Genomic DNA, 26,851 nt, shown 5'->3' with positions numbered 1-26,851 from the left:
AACCTACACAAGGAAAGCAAAAGTGGTGCCGCATTTTTGCAACGGTGCTAACAGACGTTTACAATACTGGTGTGTTTGGAAACACTTGTTTACACACAGAATAGATAAAATGCACAGCTGCATTGAACTGAGTATTTCATGAGACCGTAACTTCATCGTTAGAGTGCATAGGGGGAGCAATATTTGGAGTAAAGGCTCAGAATATGGGTTTGCAAGTACCTGGTACCATAATAGAGAATATCAGTTACTGTTTCTTTCACATCTACAATACACACCCAAGGAAATATGTGCAGGCAACTCAGTTCATGAACATATGCAATGCCACCGTGTCTGCACTGCGATATCTGAACGTCAGGCTACGTGTGTTACAGAACAGGTGGGCTTCAAATACATAAACTTTAAGAAGTAAAATATCATGTACAATCAAATTCATTTACTGGAAGTGCCATTGTGAAGACTCTTGCAAGCTAAAAAAGCAGGTTTAGGAAATTTTATAGTGATATCTCTAAAAAATTTTAGTATTCTGTGTTTTCTCAGCTCTCAGGAGTGTAAGACACTTCCTGAAGAAGAATCCCATGTAGAGCACTTTATTATCTAATGGCATTAAGCTCCTGTTTCTAGGCATTTTTTAAAATCTGCAAATGATGTCTTATTTAATATTGATCACTCTGCACACCAGAGAGCAGCAATTTTTGGAAGGAATTCTTTGTGAAAAATAGGTTTTAAAATTTGTTTTCCTGACAGCAGATCAAATATTCGGAACTCTGGAACAGCCCCACAAGGCAAATGAGCTCCTGTGGTTTATCTGAGATACTTCTGTATATAAATCACGCGTAACAGCACATGTAAGGTGTAGTACATGCATTATATCTCTAGGTAAAATTACTACTTCAGCTGAGATAAATGTAGAAAAATGCAATATTTAAATTAATACATTTGCTACTTGCCAAATCTTTTGATATGCCCCTTTGCAAAAATAGCAACTGATGAATGAAATGTTGTTAAATGAAGGTAACAAAGGAGAACATAGATAAATAATTATCTTGAACAGCTGTGAAGAATTACCAACTATTTTGTTGTGCCATTCACTCAGGATTATCAAAGCTCATGCTTCTGTCTATTTGAAATTTAAAGTATCAGAAAATTGTTAATAAACTAATTTTACAAATTATCATTGAATATATTCAGCACATCAGGAGTTAATGTATCACTTTCATGATGTGAAACAGCCGTGCCCTTCACCACCCTTGCAGAATTTAGAGCAAATTAGGTATTTCAGGAAAAGTTACATTAGTGAATCAAAATACTGCACGTCATCATCACTTCAGCAAGCACCTTTGCTTCACAGATTTCAAGAAGAAAATAGAGTCTGAGGACTGTTCTGCACTGCACAAGCAAAGTGTGTGAAAACCCATCCCTAAGCCAAGAATCATGAACCCTCCCCTATATTTTAAAGCATTAAAAATACTATGCAAACATTTGTCAGCAAGCGCTATGTACAAACTATACCCTGTAGTTTAACAGCCTTCTATTTAGATTTCTGCATCAGTATGCTAGAAAAGTAAATCACTTTACAAAGTAAGTGACATCACTCCATAAAGTTATTTCGTTCTCCTCATTTTAACACCTTTACATAATAATATCTCAAAAAAAACAACAACCCAGATCTACCAAGACTCGGAAAAATTTTAATTGTGTTCTTTAACTATGCAAATAATAAGAAGGCTTACAACTTGGAAGCAGCATTAGGCAAGATGGGCCAGAAAACTACTCAGAAACTATATACATTTTCTTTTTCTGCATATGTGAAGCCACCAGTGAAATGAGTCTTTGAGAAGCATCGCTGTGAGAACCTCCACACACAAAACCCCATCAGCAAGAGGGGTAAGTAACAGGAAAATTGAAAGTTACCTTCTGGAGTGAAATCTTTGTTAACAAGGTTTAAGGAAACCATTTATGCATGAGAAATTAAAGTTCTTAGAAAATCAATCCGGATGCTTGACACTTATATGAAGCTGATGACTTCAAGATTGGCTAAAATGCTGTGACAAAGTGGAAGGTTTAATGATCACAATGGAAGCTTGGCCATTTCACGATTTTGATTTGATGGAACACAAAACGATGTTGTTAAAACACAATCTGAGGGAGAAATAATCCTGTGTCACAGAGTTCCAGTCCTACATGGCATGTTTGGGTAAAAAAAACAAACACAACAAAAAAAAAAAGGTGGAAGACCACATGCTAAAAGTTACCTTACTTGATCTTTTCCAACTCTTCCTCATTAGCATTGTCTGAAAATAAAATAGAGCATTTTAATTACCTTTTCTCTGCAATACAGAAGAGGAGGGCAACGTCTCCAGTGGGACAACCCACACGGAACCAGCACTACGAGTGAAGCAGCAACAAGAACAGTTGTACCCAGCTATAATTGTTCCTTCTTTTTTTATTTTTTTGGTGGTTTTGATTTTTGTGTGTGGTTTGTTTTTTTCCTTTGTTTTGTTTTGTTTTTCTTTTTTGTTTTGGTTTGGTTTGGTTTGGTTTTTTTTAAAAGAAAGAATTAGATAAGCAAATGAAAAACTGAATGTGCTATCAGTGATAGAGACTTCAATTTTGACTGATACTCCAATGATAGGGTTTTTCTAATATTAATGTACTCCAATTTTGTGGAACACTAGTGTTCAGCTCACCGCTGTAGCCATATAAAGAGAAATCCTGCAAATGCTCCTTGGACAACATGCATCTATTACTAAATCCTTAAGGTAACCACTGCTAATGAGGTTCACAGCAGAAAATAGCTGTTTGGTTTGATAATTGTACACTTTGGATGGAAAAAATCTGTACTTTGACTGTGTAAAGAATCCCAAATACAGGAGACCTGCCCCGCTACCTAAATAATCTGTAAAACCTCAGCACTGCTATAGACAATCCTCTGACATGCTGGGGTGTCCACAGACACAGATTCTTAATAGTTAAATAAAAGAGACATGCTGTTCAAGACGGAGGAGGACAATTTACACAACTGTTTGCTTAAAGCACTTTTGTGGAAATGTGGAGAAATTAATTTATAAAGTCTAAAAACATTTAGCAGCCTGCTGTTGCCACTGAGCAAGAATAAATCAAAGGCCATTAATTGTATGAAAAACAAATATCATATTTCGTTTTTATTAACCATTGCAAACCCACTTTCTTTTTCAGATAACGGATATGAATTTTGAAGTTTTCCTTGCTAAGCACTAGAAGTATTATGTGGGGAAAAAATGGAGAAAATGTGTAGGGTTTATATTATTGAAATATCCAGAAATTCATCAAATAGATGCATTTTTTGAGGAAGGAAAAAAAATTATCTGCTGAGGAAAATTTTTAAGTGGCGATGGACAGTTCAAGCCTAAAGGCTGTATGATAAGTTTATTATAATTTTAGCACTGTGGCTTTGGAAAATATACGTGGATACTAATCATTTTATGAAGTTGGAGAAAGCCATTTAACTCATTTAACACAACTACAAGCCTGAGCACAAACTCAGCTCCACCTTGAGCAAGGAAGAGAATAAGGTCAACAGCTGAATTAACCACGTATCAAATGTTATTTCAATTTTTTTTCAGTTTAATTTGAGCAGCAGCTGCTGAAATGTATGGCCATACTTGTTGAGTGCATCAGCACCACCAGCAGCTGCAGCAGGATACACCGATGCCATCATCACCATCCTTAGAAGCCAAGAATACAAATTCATAGCACAGGGCAGAATAGGATGGATGATCTACATGGAGCTTTTCAATCTGAAAATATTGCATGCCCTGAGTCCGTCTCTGTCATTCTTCTTTTCTATGATACTATTAATTACCCCTCTGGCAAGTCTAAGAAAAAAATAATAATTGCATTATAAGGTTTAAGATAGCAAGAAAATCGAAGCATATTAACGTTGTTAATAATTTAATATGAAGCAAAAAAATATATTCAGAATAATTTGGGACAAATTATTTAAGGAAAAAAAAACCAACAATGCCATGAATTTCATTCTCATTAAATAACAACATCCAAGTAGCACTCATATGTTCCATTTTCCATTTTCTGTGACACTCAGGCAGTGATGTAACAGTCGTCCCCAATCTCTGCTGGCCCCCATGCAACAGTTCTTATCAAGTTACCAATTTTTTGTGTAGAGGGCGAAATCTTTGCCCTGAACTCTGCAGGGGAAAGAGCCAGAAAAACGCATGTGCACCGTGGCACACACACAAAACCTGCAGACAATGCGTACACGTTTTTAATCAGCACACATGCAATTACACACGGCACACGGGCATGCTCAGCACCACGGGTAGCCACAGGGAAACATGAATAGAACACTGTTGGAATAAAACAAGAGCATGTTTAGGGAAAAAAAATCAAGTCATTGCTAGTTCTGACTTCTTTTAAACTAGTCATCAAAAACAGAAATTAATTACTCCATAAATACATTATTTCTTAAAAGAAGAGTTAAAAAGAACAACAATTTTTAGAGCTCATGGTTTTTAACATTCTTATATATATATACTTTCCCCATATTTATTTATTTAACATCTTCTTAGTTTACACTAGCTATCTAAGCCATCTCTCAAAGCGCAATAATAAAAATGCTTCATTAATGCAAAGAACAAATATTTACTGCACGGAGCAATTGAATTATTGGAACTAGTGCTATTGCAACTTAATTGAGTTAGGCTGGAAATAGGTTGTACTTTTCACAAATACTGAAGACATTCTTATTTTTATAGTTGTACTAGAATAATTCATTCATCGTTTTTCATTTACAATTTATGATTGTTCAAAAATCAGAACAAATCATATTGCCTTCAGTTGCCAAAACTCAAAAGAATAGGACTTCTGTTCATGTACATAGTTTGAAAATTACAAAACCTTTACTTTAAAAGTTCACATTTTTATGCCTTTAGAGCAAGCACTAGGTCATGAAAGGCAAAGATACTTATATACAAGATTTGCTAGAAATCTTGTTCTGTTCACCTGACCACACTCTGACATTATTATTCTATGATAAGCACAGGCTACTTCTGCATTTTCTTCCAATAATATGTACCATGAAAAACAAATAGTGTGCTCTTAATTGAGAAACTAGTATACCAAACCTCCTTTAGTTGAAACCACATCCAACATGCTGCTATTGGAAAAACACAAATTGCAAACTATTTAAGCCCTATTTCTCGCAATCAAACAGGACTGAAAGATAAAATGCTCCCCTCTCTTAGTCTGTTACCTAATTTAAAATATGGTTATACATACATTTGTGTATGTTAATATTCTGAATTGATATCTGAATCCAAAGATGTAATCTGTTTTGATCCTAGGAAACGGGACCTTTCAGCTATAAATCCTAAAGAATATCTCATTGGTCAGCACACAGAAAATCTGCATTTCGTCAGAATTTCTTTCAGAAAGGGAAGGAAGAGAATGCTCCTGTGTGTATTGACTTCTCTTATCTCTTCGCACACCTCAGCGCTTCACAAAAGACAGTTCCACCTGAACCAAAATAAACTACTGCTCTGTCAAACTGACTGCTTATTTTTTAAATCATAGGTAATGACACGTCTCTCAGAGACAGGCGGCAATATACAACACGGCCCCCTATTTTGTACCGTTTAACTCCAAACTTCCAACTGAAGTAACTCATCCTCCAGCAGTGCAAATATTTCTCACATGATGAGGCAGGACGCATCTCCTGTAACGCATAGGTGCGTTATTTTGATACGTCAATTAAACACTTTGCTACACGACCTGTCCTCCATCTTCACAAAAGTACTGTCAAAAGAATTTATCTGCACATCAATGCACAATCTCCAAAATGCTCTCAGTTGCCTCAATTAGGGCAGTGAAAGGATCTTCCTGGAAGGTCTAATCCGCATTAAAAAAGCTACTGAATGAGACATCATGAACAGCAAGTCTTGCTCAACAGGGCTGGGTCCAGATTATGGCTACAGGGCTGCCTAAAATACAGAATCAGACACAAAGCTCCTTCCATGGCTCCATGGGAAAGCTGGGACTTCTGGTGTTGAAGCGATTCCTTTGTTTTTATTTCCCCAGTTGTCTTAATAAACTCTCAAAGTACCTGGAATTAAAGTACCTGAAATTTAATTACTAGTACTTAATTTCCAAGTTCTTCAGCTTGATGATTTAACAGTTTTACACTGTTTATGTGTGGCAACACAGGCAAATAATTCAGAATTATCACCTGAACAAACTAAAACTTATTCAGAAGAAAATACAGTTCTGAAATGTAGGATATATAGGGATATCATACCTACAGGATTTAAGAAAATTTGCAAATACAGGAAAAAATGCTCGTGTTGTGAGGGGACAGTGTTTCTATGACTTCTGTGCAGCAGTCATTGAAGCATATTTAAAGGTGCTCACAGGTTTTTATCTACAAATGTTTGGGTATACTATTAGAGTTATTACCTGTCTATAGACAGGGAAGGGAAGGGAAGGGAAGGGAAGGGAAGGGAAGGGAAGGGAAGGGAAGGGAAGGGAAGGGAAGGGAAGGGAAGGGAAGGGAAGGGAAGGGAAGGGAAGGGAAGGGAAGGGAAGGGAAGGGAAGGGAAGGGAAGGGAAGGGAAGGGAAGGGAAGGGAAGGGAAGGGAAGGGAAGGAGTAATCATTCAAACAGCATGCTACACAGATTGGAAATGTAAGAGTTGTTTTATATGGTGCATATTTCCAGAGTGGACAAGAATAAGCCTCAGTTGCCTAATATGACTTTTGAAAACGTATTGATCTCAGCCATATTAAATTCAATAAAAATTATCCTCATTATTACAAGACCTTTTAAAAATAACCAAGTATGACAGTTCAAATAGAGCAACACATTTTGTAATATATCTATTTCTTAGAAAGAAAATAAAATCTAATAAATAAATGAGTACACGTGGTGACTGAATAAAACTGCACCTTGAGTTTTTAAACTCGTGACACATTCATACACAGCAACCCAATATTAATTTTGTAGTTCATCTTCCCTGCATTGTGACACAAACTCTCTGACTTGACTGCAACTTCATCACAAGATCTCTGCGCTGAGATCCGTATCTTGGGAAGACTTATTTCTAAGAATAAATCTGAAATTTCAGATTAGGAATCAGAATCTTAATCTAAATCCTGGGCATTTTCAGAATGAAGTCCCATATAACAACATGGGAATGAATGGGAAGAAAAACTGGCCACTTGAGCTAAACTAAAAGGATTAGCTTCCAAAATAGAAAGGTAATGATGAAATACATAAGGCTACAAAACCAGTTCTTCCTCCTATTAGAACCAGCCAGCTGGATATAAAACAAATTGCTATCCAGCAAGTCTGTGGCACTCCCAGTAGTTTTCGATTACTCAGAAATGCTGGTTTTACCCAAATACACAGAAAAAATAAAGTCCTAGAATGAAATATTTTCAATTTAAGCAATACAAAATCTTGTAGTGCAAATTTGCAAGATAGTATTCTGAGTTGTCTGGACAAATATACTGCAAAAAAAGAAAGAAAAATGCATTGTTTAAATAAGCTTTCTGCATGTTACTTCTGTTTTCGTCCAGTGCCCTGAAGAAAATTAACTGATGAGAAACCTATCTTCAAAACTCTACACCTCTGTCATAATAAAACATTTAGCTCCAATAACAGACTTACTAGGTTATTTAATAACAGCTAGGAGAAAGTGGAAAAAGAACAATATTACAACTCGCAAACATTCCTCAGGTATGAGACAGGATGATGTGCTACACTGCAGCATACACAAACATATATGCTCTTAAAAATATATGTATATAGTTGATCATATCAATGGAAAATTTCAACATTAATACTTTTCTTTTGGCCTCTCTGAAGTCAAAGGAATATGCATTATTTCAAAACCTCTGAGCAAGATGTCATCTCTCTTATTTCTGCATGGTTGCAGTACCACTGCTTGAGTCAAAAGTCAACCGACAAAAATCTCATAAAATGGATTCAACTAGAGACAGAATTTATCACAATTAACACTATCTAGAAAATTTGAAACTATTTTCACTTACAACAAAGAACCTCAGAAAACTAAGACTGATGAGAGAATTACAACAAGTGTAGAAACCTGCACAATTCTGTAATTGAAACCTGGTCATAAAATTGAAAGCTATCAAATAGCACTTCATCACTAGATGCCGAAAAGCAGAAATACCACCTTTCTTCCAGTTTCTTGATTTTCAGTGTGGAATAAAATTCAAACACTCTTATCAAGAGATGGCAGCACTAGATCCAAAATTCTTCAACAGTGGTTTATTGATATTTTTCCATATTAATCAGCACCGTTCACCTGCAACTACCTTTATCTGAAATGGCTGAACAGCTCTGTTTCATCTGGGTCCATCAGTGCTATCTCAGGGAGGATCCACTTCAGGGGAAGTATGCTGTACTATACCAGAAATGTTGTTCAGTGTTATTTTAAGAACTGGGAAAATCACATGAACCTCAGAACATGTGGTTTACTTTTGTGCTTTAAGTCATCCAACCACAGAACAGAGTGATGACATATCAAAATGTTTAAAATTACCGCTTCTCGCTGTTCTTCTCTAGGAGCAAGCAGAACTGACAATAATATACTTCCCAGATCATGGTCAGGGTAATGAGGATCCTTCAGTCTCAAGGTAACATCTGTTTGCCTAGGAGGCAAAGATATATACATTTATTTTTATTTCAGGCTCTCAGATAATGAAATTTATGAATTATGAGAATTAAAGGCATCTGCATTTATATACAACTACTTGAAAATTGTGTCACAAATTCATCCTAGTTCTGCTTTTAAGTACTGCAGTCTAAAAGCTCATAAATAAATAATAAATACTGTTCAACTGTATTAAGTACTTAAATGTACTGAATTAATCAAATCAGAACTGTAGTATTAATGGATTAAGAAACACGAAAAAAAGTTAAGCAGTATGTGGTACAGTTATGAATGAAGATAATATAAAAACAAGATTAAAATAGTTATAAAGCTAACCTCTCCATAGACACTGTAAGGAACACTGTGCATGATCAGTTAATATATTAGCATTCATATTACAGCAATTCCCTAAAAATAAGGTTTTTCCTCAGCTAAGTTTATGTACTGTAGGTTTATATAATTATTTTCCAGCATAATGTTCTATTTGCACTTCCACAAATGTGATATTAGTAGCCAACCACAAAGAATTACTCTGTAAACTTGTTTGTGCTATACCTATTTAATTCCAATGAAGTGAGGTCCAAAAATGCCGAACCAATGAAGTCATCTTGAAGTCCAAAGTCATAGTCAAAGACCTAAGATGAACAAAAGGTAAGCGCATTTTTCAGTATTGGACTTTCTAAAAAAAAAAAAAATATTTTCTTGCTTTATGAATGGTTCTTGAAACCAGCCACATCTTTTTCACATGTCAAACCAGGACTATCAGAGAGTAACCTGTGACTATCTGGCAGTTTGGAACTGCTTATGTAGTAGTCAGAATGCACAGGCACGGGGCTGTAATGCTCCTAGACTGCCTATGGGAACACTATCAGTTTTATAAAAATGATTAAAGAATTTTTATAAACATAGGCACTAACAGAAGGAAGACGAAAAGAATAACTGAAAATAAGCAGAATTATTGATTTGCTGTACATTAATTGGTAACTTTAGCAAATGCGCAAAATACAAGGAGAAGGGTGGGACATGATTGTGAAAACTGCGTTATTACAACGTTTTCCTCAGTATTAGGAGTGATAACATTTCAGGTTTTGTAGGCTGTACAAGTTTCTAGGGTTTCAAAATATTATAATCTAAGACAGAAACTTAATGGATATGTGTAAGGAAATAGTGATTACTCTGCTATGAGCATACTGCCTGCTAACTTGCGACCTGAAAGAGAAAGCATTCAGACAAATTTACTGACTTTGCGGCCACTATGTGGAAGAGTATCAGTAATTTCAGATGAATTATGCCTTCCCAAGTCAGAAGGAGGAACAAAAAATAAATTAGGGACAGCTTTTGGAGAGAAAGAAACAAAAAAGGTGGACAGCTGCACAAGAAATGTTGTGACACAAAATTACAAAAATAAAAATGGGGAAATGTCAATTATCAAAATCAAAATTTCTAGATAAGTTGAATTTTCTTGGCAAATATTGTCACTAGAATTTCTGAGGACCAGAATATACCTTCAGGTCTAAGTAAGAGTGAAGCTTGTGAACAAGTAATGATAACATTTAACAGAGATGTGACAGGCCTAGACTCAAGGTCTTCAATTTTTATATCAATACTTCAACTAATCTATTACAGTTAAAGATGTTCATCTTCCAAAAATACTTTAATATGGACTGAGCTAAGACAGCAGTAGCAGAAACCCCACAGCCCAATGTCTACAGCATTGCTGTGGGACTCAAATAGTTGAATGCAACTATTTGAGCTCAACTGCCATATGCATTAATCTACTTCAGAGGGTACTTCCATTGTTTTCTCTGTCTAAAATTCATTCTAGTGGGTATAGAAAACGAATGATGACATCTTAGTTCGTTTTGAAAAATATAATTGTTTTGTCTCTCTACAAATTATCAAGATGAAAATGTCAAATAAATATTTTCAGCTGACTTGGTGCAGTTAACACATCTGAGGGACGGGATCCATTCAGAGGGACCCAGACAAGGTGGAGAGGTTGACCCATGGGAACACCATGAGGTTCAACAAGGACAAGTGCCAGGTCCTGCCCTGGTGGGACAACCCCCGGTACCAGTCCCGCTGGGGTGCAGGATGGAGAGCAGCCCCAGGAGAAGGACTTGGGGGCACCGGGCTGAGAGATCGGCCATGAGCCGCCACGTGCGCTCGCAGCCCAGAAGCCAATGGTGCCCTGGGCTGCATCCCCAGCCCCGTGGGCAGCAGGTTTGGGGGATCCTGCCCCTCTGCTCCGCTCTGCTGAGACCCCCCTGCAGTGCTGGTCCAGCTCTGGGTCCTCAGCACAGACACACATGGAGCTGCTGGAGAGGGGCCAGAGGAGCCCCAGGAATGACCCGAGGCTGGAACAGCTCTGCTGGGGACAGGTGACAGAGCTGGGCTGTTCAGCTGGAGAACAGAAGCTCCGGGACACCTTAGTGCACCTTTCAGTGCTTAAAAGGGGCCCATGAGAAAGATGGGACAGACTTTTGAGCAGGGGCTGTTGTGACAGGACAAGGGGTGATGGTTTAAACTAAAGGAGGGAGATTCAGGCCGGACATGAGGAAGAAATTGTGTCCCCCGAGGGTGGTGAGAGCCTGTGCCAGGTACCCAGAGAGGGGGTGGATGAACCATCCCTGAGACATCCCAGGCCAGGCTGGACAGGGCTCTGAGCACCCTGAGCTGGTGAAGATGTCCCTGTCATGGCAGGGGGGAAATGGGGAGCTGGGGAGGGCCCTGCAACACAAACCATTCCATGGTTCTGTGACTCTATGATACTACAATTTAACTGTGTCTTAAAATATGTGAACAAGCTACAAAACCTGAAATACTTTGCACAGTGCATTCAGAATACAAATACGGACAGAGCTTACACCATCTGACACACTCTTCCTAGAAAAAACCCCACACAAATACACAAACCTATTCCCTTGTGATCCTACTACAGGGTTGATATTTGGCATGAATGAAACAGGTAGCTATATTGTAAGTGTCCTTCTTTGAATCTGCTTATTTCTATCACAGGGTTGGGCACATGTTCATTCATTATGAGTCACCAAGTTTAATACGGGGAGGAAAACGCTAATTGAGAATTATAATTAAATTTATGCTTTTCTAAATATGAATGCTTTACTTGTGCAGAATACATGCGATTTGGTACAGATCAATATTTAAAGGCTGTTTAAGGGGTACTCATCTGCTAAAAAAAAAATCTACAATTCTATATTTCAGTTTAAATTTTTGTCATCTATTTGAGATCTATTTGAAGCATTTCAGACAAACTAAAAGGATTACATAGGTAAGACTTAAGTTTACAGTCTTTCTCAAAGTATTTTGGACCTATGTATATTCTAATTAGAATCCTAAAATTATATTTTTTCCTATAACATATTTAGAACATATACCTACTTTATTTTACACAATTAGGGATCACTTTTGGGTGTGGATTAGCATAAACTACTGGTCTTTCCATTTCATGCCTATAAAATAATGATCACACTTTTTGTAATGTCCATTGCAATACTAAGAAGTACTAGTAGCACTGTTGCTAATTGCTCTGGGCATTGCTGGCCTCTCTTTGATTTAAACTCAAGCTATCTGTTATTTCAGAACAAAGGATCACTCTATTACGACAAAATCATCCTGACCTGTGATATATATGTAAAGTTACAATGTTAAAAAAAAAAAAAAAAAAGAGCATAAAGCATTACAAAACATATAAGCAAACTCACTGTGTTCAGGTACAAATAGAAAAAACCCACAAAACCTAGCACACATCTTGGTAAGTTCTTAAATTAACCTGAAAAGTATAAAATATTACAGCCTTAAATAAACTAAAATATTCACCCTTCTCTTTTTGAAATGTCGACATTATCATTATGTGGAATTAATTCAAATAATTTTCACCTCTAGTCTTTAGTAATGCACTATTGAACTATGTTTTTTTCCGTACACAAGAATTACAAAATATGAATTATTGCAATAACTCTTCTGTTGTAATTTGACAGACAGAAGTCAGATGGTGTCTCACCTTTACGTACAAGTCTCCCCTTGGGTTATCTATAAGAATGGAAGCCTTTTCTTCCCACACAGGATTGAGGTTCTTGTGTATTGTTTTACTTCTAAATACTTCTTTTCCTCCAAGTTTAAACTTGACATACGGATCACTGGTTCCTGTTAAAGACACATATATGCTGTTAATTATGTCCCTGTGACACCTTAAGGCAATGGAGACTTAAGTACCTTAAACAGAACTAAATGTAATTTCTATACACAGTCAAATTAAAAGCAGCGGCCAAGGAAATAATTTTTAATTGTTACAACTTGTTATTTTCCATAGTGTCAATACTCAGGAGATTCACTGTGTTGACACCTGTTGTTTGCAATCGACACTCAAAGTCACATGTGAAATATTGGCTATTGCTGTTTAGTCTTTCATTAACAGAACTGTGTCCTTATTAAGATTAGGTTTTTACCTTAAAGCAATCACTGAGGTTAGATTATAAAGTTAAAATTATTTATGCAAAAATATTAATTTAATTATTCTATGGCTTTGAAAAGCCATAGGCTCCACTGACACGACTAGTGTGACTCTTCATGGACCTTATTGCATCCAGGCTTCTCCCTTCCACAAACACTTCCTACAGCACTCATGATGAGCAAATTGAGTCCAAAGTCGGCCCACAACACTCACATGTGTCCTCCAGCAATGACCTACAGCACTAAGCACCCCGATACAACTGAATAACGACCAACTATGACCAGAAAGACAACCCTGAAGGAAACATGGCATGAAGAGAGAATGAACGGGATGTGGGTGTGGAAGTGTCAGAAGGACCCTTGGGGTGGCACGTGCTGGGGACACAGAGATTTTCAGCCATCCATGGGCACATCTGTGTCCTCTTCTCAAGACACTCATGCGGGGAGATAAGGGACAGCAAGGAAAAACCTGGTGGTGCACAGAGCATGGCAAGACTGGGAGGTAAATCACTGCCAAAGTGGCATATCCAAAACAGCACAGACATGGTCACCCCACTGGCAGGAGCCCTGGGGATGCGAGGAGGATGTTGGCTGGCACCCTTCCCTCCCTGTCATGCGGGACCTGAACAGCACATCTGTGCTGGAGAATGTGAGTATGCAGCTGTGAGAGCCTGACAGCAAATTACTAAGACCAGTTTTGGTATAAAATACGATCATTTTCTTCAGCCACAAGGTTCTGTGCTGAGATTTGCTACATCGTCATTACCACACTGAGGTCCAATTTCATACAACCAAACCTCAACTCATGATGCACTGACTGGAGATGATGGGTCTGTCCCATCAATGTCCCTTCCCCGGCTGCTCCACACCTGTGGGCTCAGAATGTCCTTGGCTCCCAGACCAATCAAGAGAACAGCAAGATCTGACATTCTCTTGGCTCCAGCTGAAAGGCACTGCAAAGCTGCCCTAAGAACAACATTAACTCTGTCCCAAAGTGTTATCTTCTTGTTCTCAAACCAAATCTAAACAACGACTGTGCTAGCTACAGAGTAAGAGTTTCTAACTGCATGAAGAAAATTAACTCATTTTCAGTCAAACCAGCACAGTGATAGAGAGTGAACCCAGGGGAAGGTGAAGGACACTTGAGAAGAAACTTCAGAAGGACAAGAAACTTGAGAAAGACACTTGAGAAGAAACTTGTTCCTGGTGAGGGTGTCAGAGCCTGGCCCAGGCTGCCCAGGGGGTTGTGGAGTCTCCTTCTGTGCAGACATTCCAACCCACCTGGACACCTTCCTGTGTAACCTCATCTGGGTGTTCCTGCTCCATGGGGGCATTGCACTGGATGGGCTTTCCAGGGCCCTTCCAGTCCCTGACATTCTGGGATTCGGTGACAGAAGTGGCCAAATGCCCCCTCCACTTGTGTCTGGTGGTCCCACCACAGACCAGTGGTTGAGCAGCATAAGGCTGCCCCTTGACGAATGCTCAAGCTGGAGCGAGATGTCGCTGCTTCTGGAAGGAGCATCCACAGGGCTCATCACTGTCCCTGCACCAGCATTCTGGGAAATGGCCAGTAAATGGATCTGGGAGGTGGTCCAGCTGCCATCTTCATCTGGATGAGTTCTGGAGCACGACTGCAAGACGCAGAAGCTGTGGCTGCAGCTGCCCTCATGAAACCACAACCTCTGTGGGGGCTGAAGAAACACTACTCATCTTTTCTTGAGTATTTTGATTGCAAAAAAAAAAAATACAGCTAAGTCTTTACACAAAAGAAAATAAGCTGGATAGAGAATTCAAACTAATACCTTCCCCCAAAAGCCAGTTTGTTACATAAATGAAATTCATTTTAGTGAAAGTCGTGTTTCTATTTCTCTGTCAGCTGTTTCTGTGCCCTTATAATATTTGAGTCTAACTGACCCAAGACTGTCTTAAATAAACAATAATTCTAACATGAATAATAATAGCATCTTCATAAGAAACAGCAGAATTATAAGACAGACTTTTTTTTTTTTACTTCAAAAAATTTTTATGAGAGAAATCTGCATATTCTACAGGTCTGTGTTTACACGTGCTGGGAAATGCAGTGATTACCTTTTGTCAGAACTGCAACATTCTATGCTCTTCTAAACAGAAAAACTGGTATGACCAGAACTCTTTGCACTATTTCATGCAGCCACAAGATGTCAGTACTCTTTTCCTAAAATTATACATCCCTTTCAAAAAACTGCAGCGGTGGAAAACTGTGACCGCACATGTGGTGGGGTTACGGTCATTCTCTTCTGAAATCACTGGAGCAGAATTACAGAGGCGTAAAAATATTTGATCTAGCACAGGTAACTTGTTCATTGGTTATTCAAGTACCGGTGATGTGTTTTAAGGCAAAGATCAGATGTTTGAATTCATTTTGTGAAACTGGAAGAATGCTTTGAACGTGGACACCCATACGTCAACCACAGTAATTCCAGGAATACGTCCCCCACGAGTCATAATTCTCCAAGTGATTTTCCCTACTCTTGTCTTGAAGTGCAGCTGGATGGCCTTTGAGCACCATCTTTCATTTTACAGACTTCACAAATCTCAAAAACTCTTTTGAAATTTGAAATAGATATAAACCGTTGTTGTGAGATACATACCCAATGAATAGTTCAGATCCAGCTGTCAAATAATTTGATATTAATTCATTTTTATGTGTCAAATTTAGTAGCAGGGTGTGAGAGTCGGCCTGAAGGTGGAGCAGTATTTGCCTGAACATCACCATCAAGAACTGAGGGAACTGAGGCCCTGACAGAAGGAATGCATGGACAATGACTTGGAGAGAGGCCTGAGGAGAAGCACTGTGTTGCACTGTTTCTGCAATACGGGGCGGGGCTGCTGCTAACAATGACTGCTGTGTGGACTTTGCCTGCTGCTTCAGCCAAACCAGCCCCCCCCTCCTAAAAGTCAATTGTTCTGAGGGTCTCTTTGACCCAGGGACAAGAGCTGCCATCCAGAAGATGTGTTCTCACCTGCAGCCTCAGTCACTCCTGCCCCCCACCTTCTCCCCCAAACAATGGCCAATGAAAAGGAGCATGGCCAGAAGCTCGCCAAGGGCCCTGAGGTCACCCAATGGACCAGAGAGAGACCCCTTAATGCTAGACTGTAAGGCTTGGCAAAAGAAAGTGTGACTCTTTCGAGCCCTCACAGTACAAGCCTGGATTGCAAAATCAAGGCGGAGAATGGCCTAAAACAATGGGAGCGAGGGGGGGTGAAGAAGCATAAGAGATGACTCCAGAAGGGATGCTGTCAAGATCTTCCCACCAGAGGATCCTGAACCACAATGGAGGACCGGCCGGACTCTACGGAACCGGAGACCAGAGGGACAGCTCTGAAGCTTCACTGGTGGTAAATGCATCCTCACTTCCCATCTTTACTTTTACTCTCCTCGTTTCTTTTTATTTTTCTTTTACTTACTCTCTATCGTGTGCCGCTTTACGGACAAATTAATAAAGTAACACTGTTTGATTGAATCATAACCCCTTGGCTTTTTGGTTGCCTTAATATTGCGCTCTGAGATCAAGGTAGATGAACCACAATGAGTCCATCACCGAGAGGATCGTGACACAGGGTGAGTCAAATGTTAGTTCTACTTACAATATATATTGCAAAACCTCAGTGTTTGTGTTCCTGTGCTATGAAGGTAGAAATCCACTAAGCTCACATTGGTCCATCTCCACTTTAAAGCTGAGAACTCATTAAGTCCTCTTAGTTAAAAGCCCCACAGCCTTCACAGACCTCTCCCATTCTTGAAGGGAGACCATCAAATTTTAAAGGTATATGTATAAAGAACAACAAGATTTAAAAAATAACAACACAAAAACTAATCAGCCATGAGATCTTCCAGTAACACCTTCACTTAATTGGAGGGCGAAAGGAAAAGCAGAGGCCAAAACTTGGTTCTCTCTCAGTCCTGCTAAACCACATCAAGCCACCTCCATCACTGCTCTATGGCACAGGGTCCCAATTTTAATATATTTTATCATGGAATCACAGAATTTTTTTGGTTGAAGGGACCTTAAAGCTCATCCAGTCCAACCCCTGCCATGGGCAGGAACGTCTTCACCAGCTCAGGTTGCTCAGAGCCCATGTAACCAGGGATCCTTTTTCCTTCAGCAGAGGGCCAACATTTTCCCTAGTCTTCCTTTTAACACATATACACTTATAAAAGCTTTTCTTATTACCCTCAAAGTCCCTGACCAGGTTTAGTTCTATCTGTTATAACAACAACATCAACTATTTTCACAAATATTATATAATTTCTATATATTAATTGTGCATTCCTATTAATATTAAACCATTACTAACATATAATGCATCTGTTACTATATCATTTAGATATATTATGTAATAATACAATAATATATACTTTTAATCAACATCAAAAATTAAATTCATGTATTTGACGGAGAAAGTCCAGTTCACTTGTGGCCTTATTGTTAACAGTGATTACAAGTTCATTACACAAAACCAGAAAAAAAAAACAGCCTCCAAGAACCTGGTATCTGTCATAGACTCTTGTTATTCATGTCTCAGGCTTTTAATCTGATTCCCTCTTATCAAGTCATACAAGTGAATCTGATGCACTAAGTTACAATTGTTTAACTATTTGTCTTAGATGTAGAAGTTAAGAAAATCATTATGAGCTTTCACGCACTAGCTTAAACCCTCTCTCAAAAGAACCCACAAATTGTGAGACATTGTCCTCCTTTTTGCACAGGGTGGCAGCCTCTCTTTTCCATCTACCATCGCATCCATCGTTACATCAAGGTCTAACACATCTCTCTCTGTGCAAACACCTCCTAACATGGATTTTGCTTTTCAAGTTCAGTGCACTAACTAGATCTCATAAGCAGACATAGAAGACAATTTTTTAAAAAATGCTGCAGAAATATTAAAAATGTTTATTTTGAATAAACTCCTTTTCAGAAGGAGCCAGAGCAGTGAAATGGAGTGGAAATATGACAAAATAAAAGTTGGCCAAAATAATGATTAAATTTGTATTGCATTTATGTAATTTGTTCCCAAGGGTTCATAACAGTCTTTTCAACATTATTAGGCCACTTGTTGAACACTTTTTTTCCTTAATGAAATCCTATTTAATATAATGCAATAATGCAATAAACTGCTAACTGAACAAAATTCAAAGGTGAACGTATCCGCAAGACCAAGTAATGAGTGTGCGACTGATTCCCTGTAACTGACGCTAATGAGACAGAAAGGATGAGACAAAAGTTCCCAGATTCCTCTGAAGAATTTATGCAGTTGTCTCAGTGTGAACAAAATAAAACTACCAGCATGTCTAGAAAACTCTGGATGAAAATCTACCTATACTGTCTGGTAACCAGACACTGAAATCCTCATGGAAAATTTTTAAATCTAAAAAAACCCAGAATACAATATAGATGAATAATACTGAAAAACAGCTGTTACTTCAGGTAGAGATGTTTTTATATTTCATATAACAAGAGGAAAAAAAATCACATTTTGCAAGTTAGAAAGCTAAATAACTGATTCAATTAAAACCATTGCAGAATGGTCAAGTACATTTGTTTTTCCACCACTGCTGTTCACTTACAGTCTAACGTCTGAAACAGAACCAAAAGCCATATGCAACCCTGCTTTGAAAAGCTTTTGCATGATTCAGATGCTCATCAATGCACAATTTAGATTCTAGTTTTGTTATTTTTTTTAAAGTTAAAAATCTAACTTTCTCCCCTAGATCACCAGTTTTTCAGAACATTGAGAAAAAGGTTTCAAAAAGAAAAAGAAGCAAATCAGAGAAACTACCCTCTTCTCCCTGTGGCTTTAATCATAGGTAAAAAGGCAAACAAGCCAATTAATTCAGGTTTTCCCTGTAGTTAGTTATCACTGCTGCAAAGCAGACCACTTGGACGCAAAATATTTCTGTTCCATCTACAGTGGTACAAAGGCTAAGCAGTAATTTTACAAAGGTTGCAGCCCCATCCAGTTCCTAATGTAAATTGTGAGTCCCTTTGGATTCATCACACACACACAGTAAATAACACAGTTAGGCCAATTTCATCCTAGAAGCTTGAAAAAATACAGCCTTCAAATACCATCAACTGTAAATTGCAGTAATTAAATGGGATTTGCTGCTGTACAGGATGTATGAGGAACACTGTGGGAATAAGAACAATGTCAAAAGCAGCAAATACCCGATAAAAATTGGCAAACAGAATTTTTCATCATTGCAAGTAATCAGACAATGTACAGATTTCTAAAAGTACTGATAAGGTAAGAGCATGTTCTTAATGTATTTCAACTTAGAACTATAACTAAATATCTGTCACGGTTTTCTAGTATTTCTCCAATTTACTTTCATTTTTGGAATTGCTTCATTCAATCTACAAGTATTTGGAAATGAAGGAAACCAGTAGAGATGTACAATGACTTTGATGTCATAATCCATTAGAAGCTTAATTATTAATACAAATGTTTGTTCTGGATTGGTTGCATGAAGAGCATTGACATCCAGCTCCTTCCCCTTCTCTCTGACTCCATCCAGTCACAGCCAAGAAAAAGTGGGGGATTTTTACGATCCAAACTACAATACAAAGCATCTCATAAAAAGAGATGGAAGAGTATGTCCAATCTTTTACTCAGAATAGTAGGGAAACTACTTACCACCAATTATTGTATATTAATTACAAAATAATAGAAATATAATTAATATTATTTGTCCTTTACAAAAGCTGACAAGCCTCCTCATTGGTCTTCAGCAGCCTCCTGAACACCAGAATTAAACACTATAGCACTAAAAACTACAGCTTTTTCATAAATTATCCCACTTTCTATTCTTCCATCCACCTATCAAGGAATTATCCATCCAATTTTCTGAAAAAAGGACACTAAATAAACACTTCTGGAAAACTGATATCCTAAGAATGAAAACGCCAACTACAAATTCACAGTGAGCACACAGATTCTGCAGGATGCAGAGTTCTTCTACTCAAAAGTCAGCAGGGAATACAAAAACTTCAATTATTCAGTGCCTATTAAAAAAATATTGCTTATAACAATCACAGCTTTTTATCTTCTTCTTGAAGACTCACTCCTGCCACAAATAAGGCAGCTTTAGTAATTTATTTCAATGCAGCCCATGATAAGCATCTTTACTTAGTTTAGAAAATACTCATTTAAACAAACATGAATTATGCTTATGAAATCAAAAGAATGAAAAAAACCTTACTGGCACAGGACATAATAGGCAAAAAGACAAATAGACTATTTACAATAGTCAGCCTAAATACGAGTGAGTATTTATATTTCATTTTAAACATGGCTGAATTCAGATTCATTTAAATAGGATTTAAGTGTGGTGTGGAAATGTCTTCCTTTCAGCTCAAATTGTTATTATATTTAATATATTTTAATATAAACAGAATTACATCCCTTAATCAAAGGTAACACTGTTTGCTCCACCCCTAAAACCTCAGGACTGAAATTGCAATCTTCCCAAAAATGTTTAAAATCTTCCTGAAATTGTTCAAAGCAACACCAATTTTTTTTTTGTCAGGACAGCCAGCTTTTACAAAATCAATCCGAGGTTTCACCTCTCCTGGGACAAACACACATTTGTCTAAAAAACAGAGCTCACTGCTGGTCTTATACTTTATATCTCCCAATTTTATAGAAATAATCTTTTTGATATACACTTGTAACTGACACACACATGAGTTGCCCTTGTCCATGTACAATACAGTCAATGAACATGTTGAATGTAAACTGAAATAAAAGCTGAATCTTAAAATGTAAAACAAAAATGCTGAGTAAAGCAAAAATGGAAGCCTTGGCATATATTTGGCACAATAAAAAAAGGCAAAATGTATATTTAGTAACCTGGTTGAAGCTGATACTCATTGCATATGCAGTCTTAGTTAAAGTCACATGAAGGAAAACCTACACTACTAAGAAACATTCATGGAAACACACTATGTGAATCTCACATTAAAATAATATTTTAATTTATGAGCTAGAAAATCTTAAGGCCGTTATTTCTGTATTTGCATATGGCAATCTGGAAAAAATGGACACAGTAGTATTACGCTGACAAAACATGACTTTCTATTTTTTTTCACCTTATTCTGGTGATAACAAAGTTCTCCTGCTTTACCTCCACAAATTCTTAGCCAGAGCAATAATATGATCCAAAGCTTCAGTGAGATGTTTATGACTTGTGAAGACTTACTTGGTGGTCACCTACATACATAAAATGATCCAGAGATGTATGCTCAAACATACATGCTTTTTCCCCTCTTATAAATATTCCAATTTTCTTTGAGAATGAAAGGTATTGAAATGGTATGAAAGCGCAGCCTCTAGAAAGAGAACCAGTGAACACATCTGCAATGTGCAATGTTTGCACAATGCTCCGCATGCCTAGCAAAGAAAAAATCCACTTAGCTACACAACACATTGTCATGTGAAATTAAAGTGAATAATAAACACACTGCTACAACACTTAAAGAATAAGAATCACGGCAATCATAGACTCATAGAATCATTTTGGTGGAAAAAGACCCTCCAGATCATTGAGTCTGACCATAACCTAACTCTAACACTAAGCCATGTCCCTAAGAACCTCGTCTAAACACACTTTAAACTCCTCCAGGGATGGTGACTCCACCGCAATTAAACTGAAAGGCAAATCCATTTGAGATTCATTATTAAATAAAGGTGTTTGCTGAACAACCAATTCCCTGGTGCATTTATCATTGAGGAGAGAAAGAGAAGACATGGTTTTATTCTTAGTACTAGTCTTAAACAAGAAATAACAATTTCTAAGTAGAGGAGTTGAAAAACAACCAATCAACCAACCAAAACCAACACCACACACACACACACACACACAAACAAAAACCCCAAACAAACAAACCAACCAACCAACGCAACTCAACCCAACTCAACCCAACCCAACCCAAACCAAACAAAAAACCACAAAAACTCAAAAGCTATATCCCAAAAAAGCTGATCCCTAGTGTTTTTTTACTAGAATCTGAAAACATATTTTGATTATTTTTATCTTTTTTGGAAGTAACAAAAGTGGAACCATAACTACAGTTTTATACTTTGGGGAAAAATCGCTCCAACTTATGCCCCTACACTACAACAATTTGCAATGAAGAACTTGAAGAAGTACTAGGCCATGTCATGGGTGTTTTGGACCAAGTGTATTGGTCAACAAACAGGCAAATAACGTGACTCACATGTCAATAAAGCCTTCAGGTATTGGAATAATGGTCACACAATAAGAAACCTCAACTTGTGTCCCATAAGCATGTCCTGCCGCTCTCATAGGGAACATTTTGCCCTACAACAGAAATTTAGGCTGCTCTATAACAGACTGTCCTCAAACTCAGCTCTTCCTTCCTTCCTTCTCAGTCTCGTGCCACTCAGCTCACACCAAAGGCTCCACATCATGACACTGTTATGAAAAATGCGGCTTTTCTGCTGATGAAATGATGTTTCTCACACTTCCTCATCTGTCTGTATCTGCCCGTTGTGCATGTCTACATGTTCAGATCAAGATCACCCGGGGATAGATTGTGACTCTGATCCATTTTCCTGTTTGGGACACAGTTACAAATAAACGAAAAATACAAGCCTACCAGGAGCTTTATATCATTTCAGAAAAACAAAACAAAACAAAATAAAACAAAACAAAAACCAACCAACCAACCAAACCTCAAACCAAAAAAAAACAAAAAAACCTACAAAAAACCACCACCGCCAAAACACACACAAAAAAGTGCAGTTAGAGCCATTTTACAGAGAAACATAGCAGTTTGGTTTTCCTGGGCTGAAGTCAAATTCTGAGCACAGTCAAAGCTGAAATAATTTTCAGATGGAGAATAATGACCTCTGGATTCTTACAGTCACAAGACCTCACAGGAGAAGACACACCAGAGATAGAAACAGCCTCAGCAGTGCAAAGTTTCAACTCATCTAATTTTTCTGTTAGGTTTTAATGACAGATTTTTACTGCTCTTAGCCAAAGGTCCATTTTCCATTATTGCTGCCTTTTGCGTTATACATAGCTTAACTTAGATGTCAACAGTCTTTCTCCAAAGTCTGTATTATAAGAAAATAACAGTATCAATAACAGAAAGCAACCAGAAATGGAATATCTACAGTAGAATTAGCCTCTCCTATTGGTAAAAGTCTAATTTCTTAGTACTGTGAGAGTTACCAAGAATATGACTGTAGCAAATCAGCTAGAAATCCATAGAGAAAACAAACATCACCAGAATCAAGATACAGTATTCTGATTGAAAATCAATTGATTTCTTACCCCTGATACAAAGTTAATACTGCCAGTCAAACTCATTTTCTTAACAATGAAAAATAACTACTCCTCTAATGATTTTGCCTTGTTTCATTTCCTAAACACTTTGCAAGGATGTCACTGGAGAAATCAGTCCAAAAAGACTGCAGAAGCTAGGATTAGTGAACCACAATCTTTTATTTTAAAAAGGTCTTCTTGACCATAAAGGGGAAGGGATATTTTGCAATTAGAAATGCCAGTTATGAAAGTGTAGATAATGAAAAGTGTAACTAGGTGGCAGACTGAGAAAATACAAGATCTTCACTTTGTATGGCTCATGGCATCTCCAGTGAAATTACATATACTACATAGTTCAAAATACTGCTTTGGATAGAACTGAAGCATTGAAACAGGAGCGTAGAAAGGGAAAGATACAGAGGGGAAATATGATTAGGTTATGCGAGAGGTTTTTTGTCTCATTCACCCTTCTGCAATGAGTAATTCTGAAAATTCCTATTTTTGCCTTTAATTACAACAGTATTCACTAAGTAATCAGCAAAAACCAGAATGACTCTGTAATTAAGAGTGTCAACAATGTGATTGCGGTAGTGCCATCGAATGGTACATTGTTCGAAAAGTTTTACAAAGAGATTTAAGCATCACCTTTGCTCTTTCTCATACTGCATCATGAGATCAGCTGGATGGGCAGACAAGACCAATAATGCCTTAAAACAGGGAAAAAAAGAATCCCTGACTTCACACACTGGAGAAAAGATTTTTGGAGAGCTAGACTCTGAATTTCAAGTTGCATTATACTTTAAGTTATATTATAGAATCATAGAATAGTTTGGATTGGTGATTTATGAGGGCTTACTGGAGAGTTTCTCTAGCTTCTGTTCTTAATTGCAAAACTCAACCCCTCAAACAGCATTTGTCCCAAAAATGTATGGACAATTTTATTATGTCCTTCCTCTTGCATTTTTATAGGATTCGAATATATTTTACAGACTATTTTATACAGGTGGCTGTTACAGGAGAGTAAATTCTGGCCCACTCAGACTGATGAAGATTCCACCACCAGCTTCAACAGAACAGAAATAAATTAAGTAATCATAAAATCTAGAGTGTACCTGAAATGCTCAGGAAGCCTGATGTTTAAAATGGCTTATGATTTCTGAACCTACAATAAACCTGTTCAGCTCACAACTCAATATATCTGCCATCTCTGCTCCATATGAATTTTCCCAGTTTACTGCAAAATGACATTTTCAATTTCAGGCACCTGAATGCAACTAATCAAAAAACGTTTGGAAAAAAAAAAATAATTAGTGATTTTCGCATTTCTTAATTATATTTTTTCAATATCCTCTCAGTCATATCAATAATAATTTCTGCATATGGTCCAGAAATGAATCACCATTTGGAGAATTATTATTGTTGAGGGTTTTTTATTAAATTATTCACTAAATTAAACAGGCTGTACACCACGGACGTAGGTTCTTGCTGAAAGCACCCTCCAGCTCCCCAAAACACTGCCTTTTATTTGAGTGCCTGAATAGCGGGGCTGTGAGGAGGTTGGTAAAGGGTACAAGATGCTGATGCGGGTGCTTGAAAAATGCCTGAACCTGCCCATTTCTGCAGGGGGTGTCCCAGCGCTGACAGCAGCTTCTGCCAGGGGACATTACAGCAACTGCTGCTCCCTCCAGAGCTGCCAGGACTGAGTTAATTCTGGAATTCCTGTAGAAATGTTCACTTCAAAATGCCAAGGAACATCTGCTAAGCCGCCTTCTCAAATTATTTAACAGTCCCACAATTTACTTGAGAGCAGAGTCCCCCTTAAAGGCTTAGGAAAGGGCATTTTGTCACCCTCTTAGGAGGCTCCCATGCAGTTCCTCAGGCGTTTCCTTCCCCTTGGGATGGAGAAATGAGGACAAAAACCCCCAAGGGCCACAGTGTGTTACAAGAAACACAACAGATCAAATGTCTATCAAAACACAAGGGAGAACAAGAGTTCAGCAGGGTACAAGTGATGGACTGACTTTTTCACAGCTCCTCTTGCAAGGGGGAGAAGCTGTTCCCTCTGAAGTTCTCAAGGGCACAGTGGGTACTACCCATAGGTGAGAAATTCCCCATGCACCTAAGAATTCCTGGCTATGATAGAAACAGAAAGACAATAGAAGAAAACACTGCCTGTAGACCAAATATGAGCTGTTTTCTGGATGGAGAGGTGGAGGTGCGAGGGACCTGGTGGTGAAAGCAGCCACTGCTTCATGCTGGGAGCAGAAGAAACCAGAGCAACAGATCTCTTTCTTCTCTCTGGTGACCAATAGCAGAACCCCAGGGAATGGTAGGAAGATCATAGAATCCCAGAATCCCAGAATGTGAGGGGTTGGAAGGGACCTGGAAAGCTCATCCAGTGCAATCCCCCCATGGAGCAGGAACACCCAGATGAGGTTACACAGGAAGGTGTCCAGGCGGGTTGGAATGTCTGCAGAGAAGGAGACTCCACAACCCCCTGGGCAGCCTGGGCCAGGCTCTGACACCCTCACCCCAACAAGTTTCTTCTCAAATTTAAGTGGAACCTCCTGTGTTCCAGCTTGATCCCATTACCCCTTGTCCTATCATTGTTTGCCACCAAGAAGAGCCTGGCTCCGTCCTCGTGGCACTCACCCTTTATATATTTATAAACATTAATAAGGTCACCCCTCAGTGTCCTGTTGTCCAGCTCCAGAGCCCCAGCTCCCTCAGCCTTTCCTCACACGGGAGATGCTCCACTCCCTGCAGCATCTTGGTGGCTGCGCTGGACTCTCTGCAGCAGTTCCCTGTCCTGCTGGAGCTGAGGGGCCACAGCTGGACACAAGATTCCAGGTGTAGTGTCCCCAGGGCAGAGCAGAGGGGCAGGAGAATCTCTCTGTCCTACTGACCACCCCCCTTCTATTCCACCCCAGGATGCCAGGGGAGGGTCAGTTGGACATAAGGAGAAGATTCTTCACCCAGAGGTGCTGGACACTGAACAGGCTCCCCGGGGAGGTGTGACGACCCCAACCTGACAGTGTTCAAGAAGAGACTGGACAACACACGGTGTCACCTGTGAGGTTGTCATTGCAGGGACAGGAGTTGGCACCAATGATCCTGTGGGTCCTTCCAACTCAGGACAGTCTGTCATTGAACTCATCTCCAAAGGTCTTTGGCACCTTCTGCAAAGGGACTTGCTCGTATGCACAAACCTGCCATAGTGCACTACAAGAGTGTGCAACCAAACTCCTTCTCTTTTTGCTCTTCCACGTCAAAACAGGACAACTACACCTTGTGACCACCACATGTGAGTCACTGCCACCAAGACCTCACATGAGACCTGGTCAGGAGAACATACCACTGGTGTCCTCCAGAGC

The 26,851-nt window shown here is 38.5% G+C and overlaps 1 protein-coding gene across 1 annotated transcript in view; it reads right to left on the bottom strand.

The window, feature by feature from the left end:
• The window catches only part of MCTP1 (multiple C2 and transmembrane domain containing 1), a 273,536-nt gene that overhangs the window by 139,833 nt on the left and 106,852 nt on the right, over window positions 1–26,851 (bottom strand). The window contains exons 3-6 of the mRNA XM_080362212.1: window positions 12,693–12,835; window positions 9,224–9,303; window positions 8,558–8,666; window positions 2,239–2,291 (exon numbers count right to left, since the gene is read on the bottom strand). Coding sequence (XP_080218338.1) covers window positions 2,239–2,291; window positions 8,558–8,666; window positions 9,224–9,303; window positions 12,693–12,835 — 385 coding nt within the window. The remainder of the gene's footprint in view (window positions 1–2,238; window positions 2,292–8,557; window positions 8,667–9,223; window positions 9,304–12,692; window positions 12,836–26,851) is intronic.

The sequence above is a fragment of the Nesoenas mayeri genome (genome assembly GCF_963082525.1).
Source record: "Nesoenas mayeri genome assembly, chromosome: Z".
NCBI classification, from domain to species: Eukaryota; Metazoa; Chordata; class Aves; order Columbiformes; family Columbidae; genus Nesoenas; species Nesoenas mayeri.
This window is presented reverse-complemented; position numbering and strand designations above follow the sequence as displayed.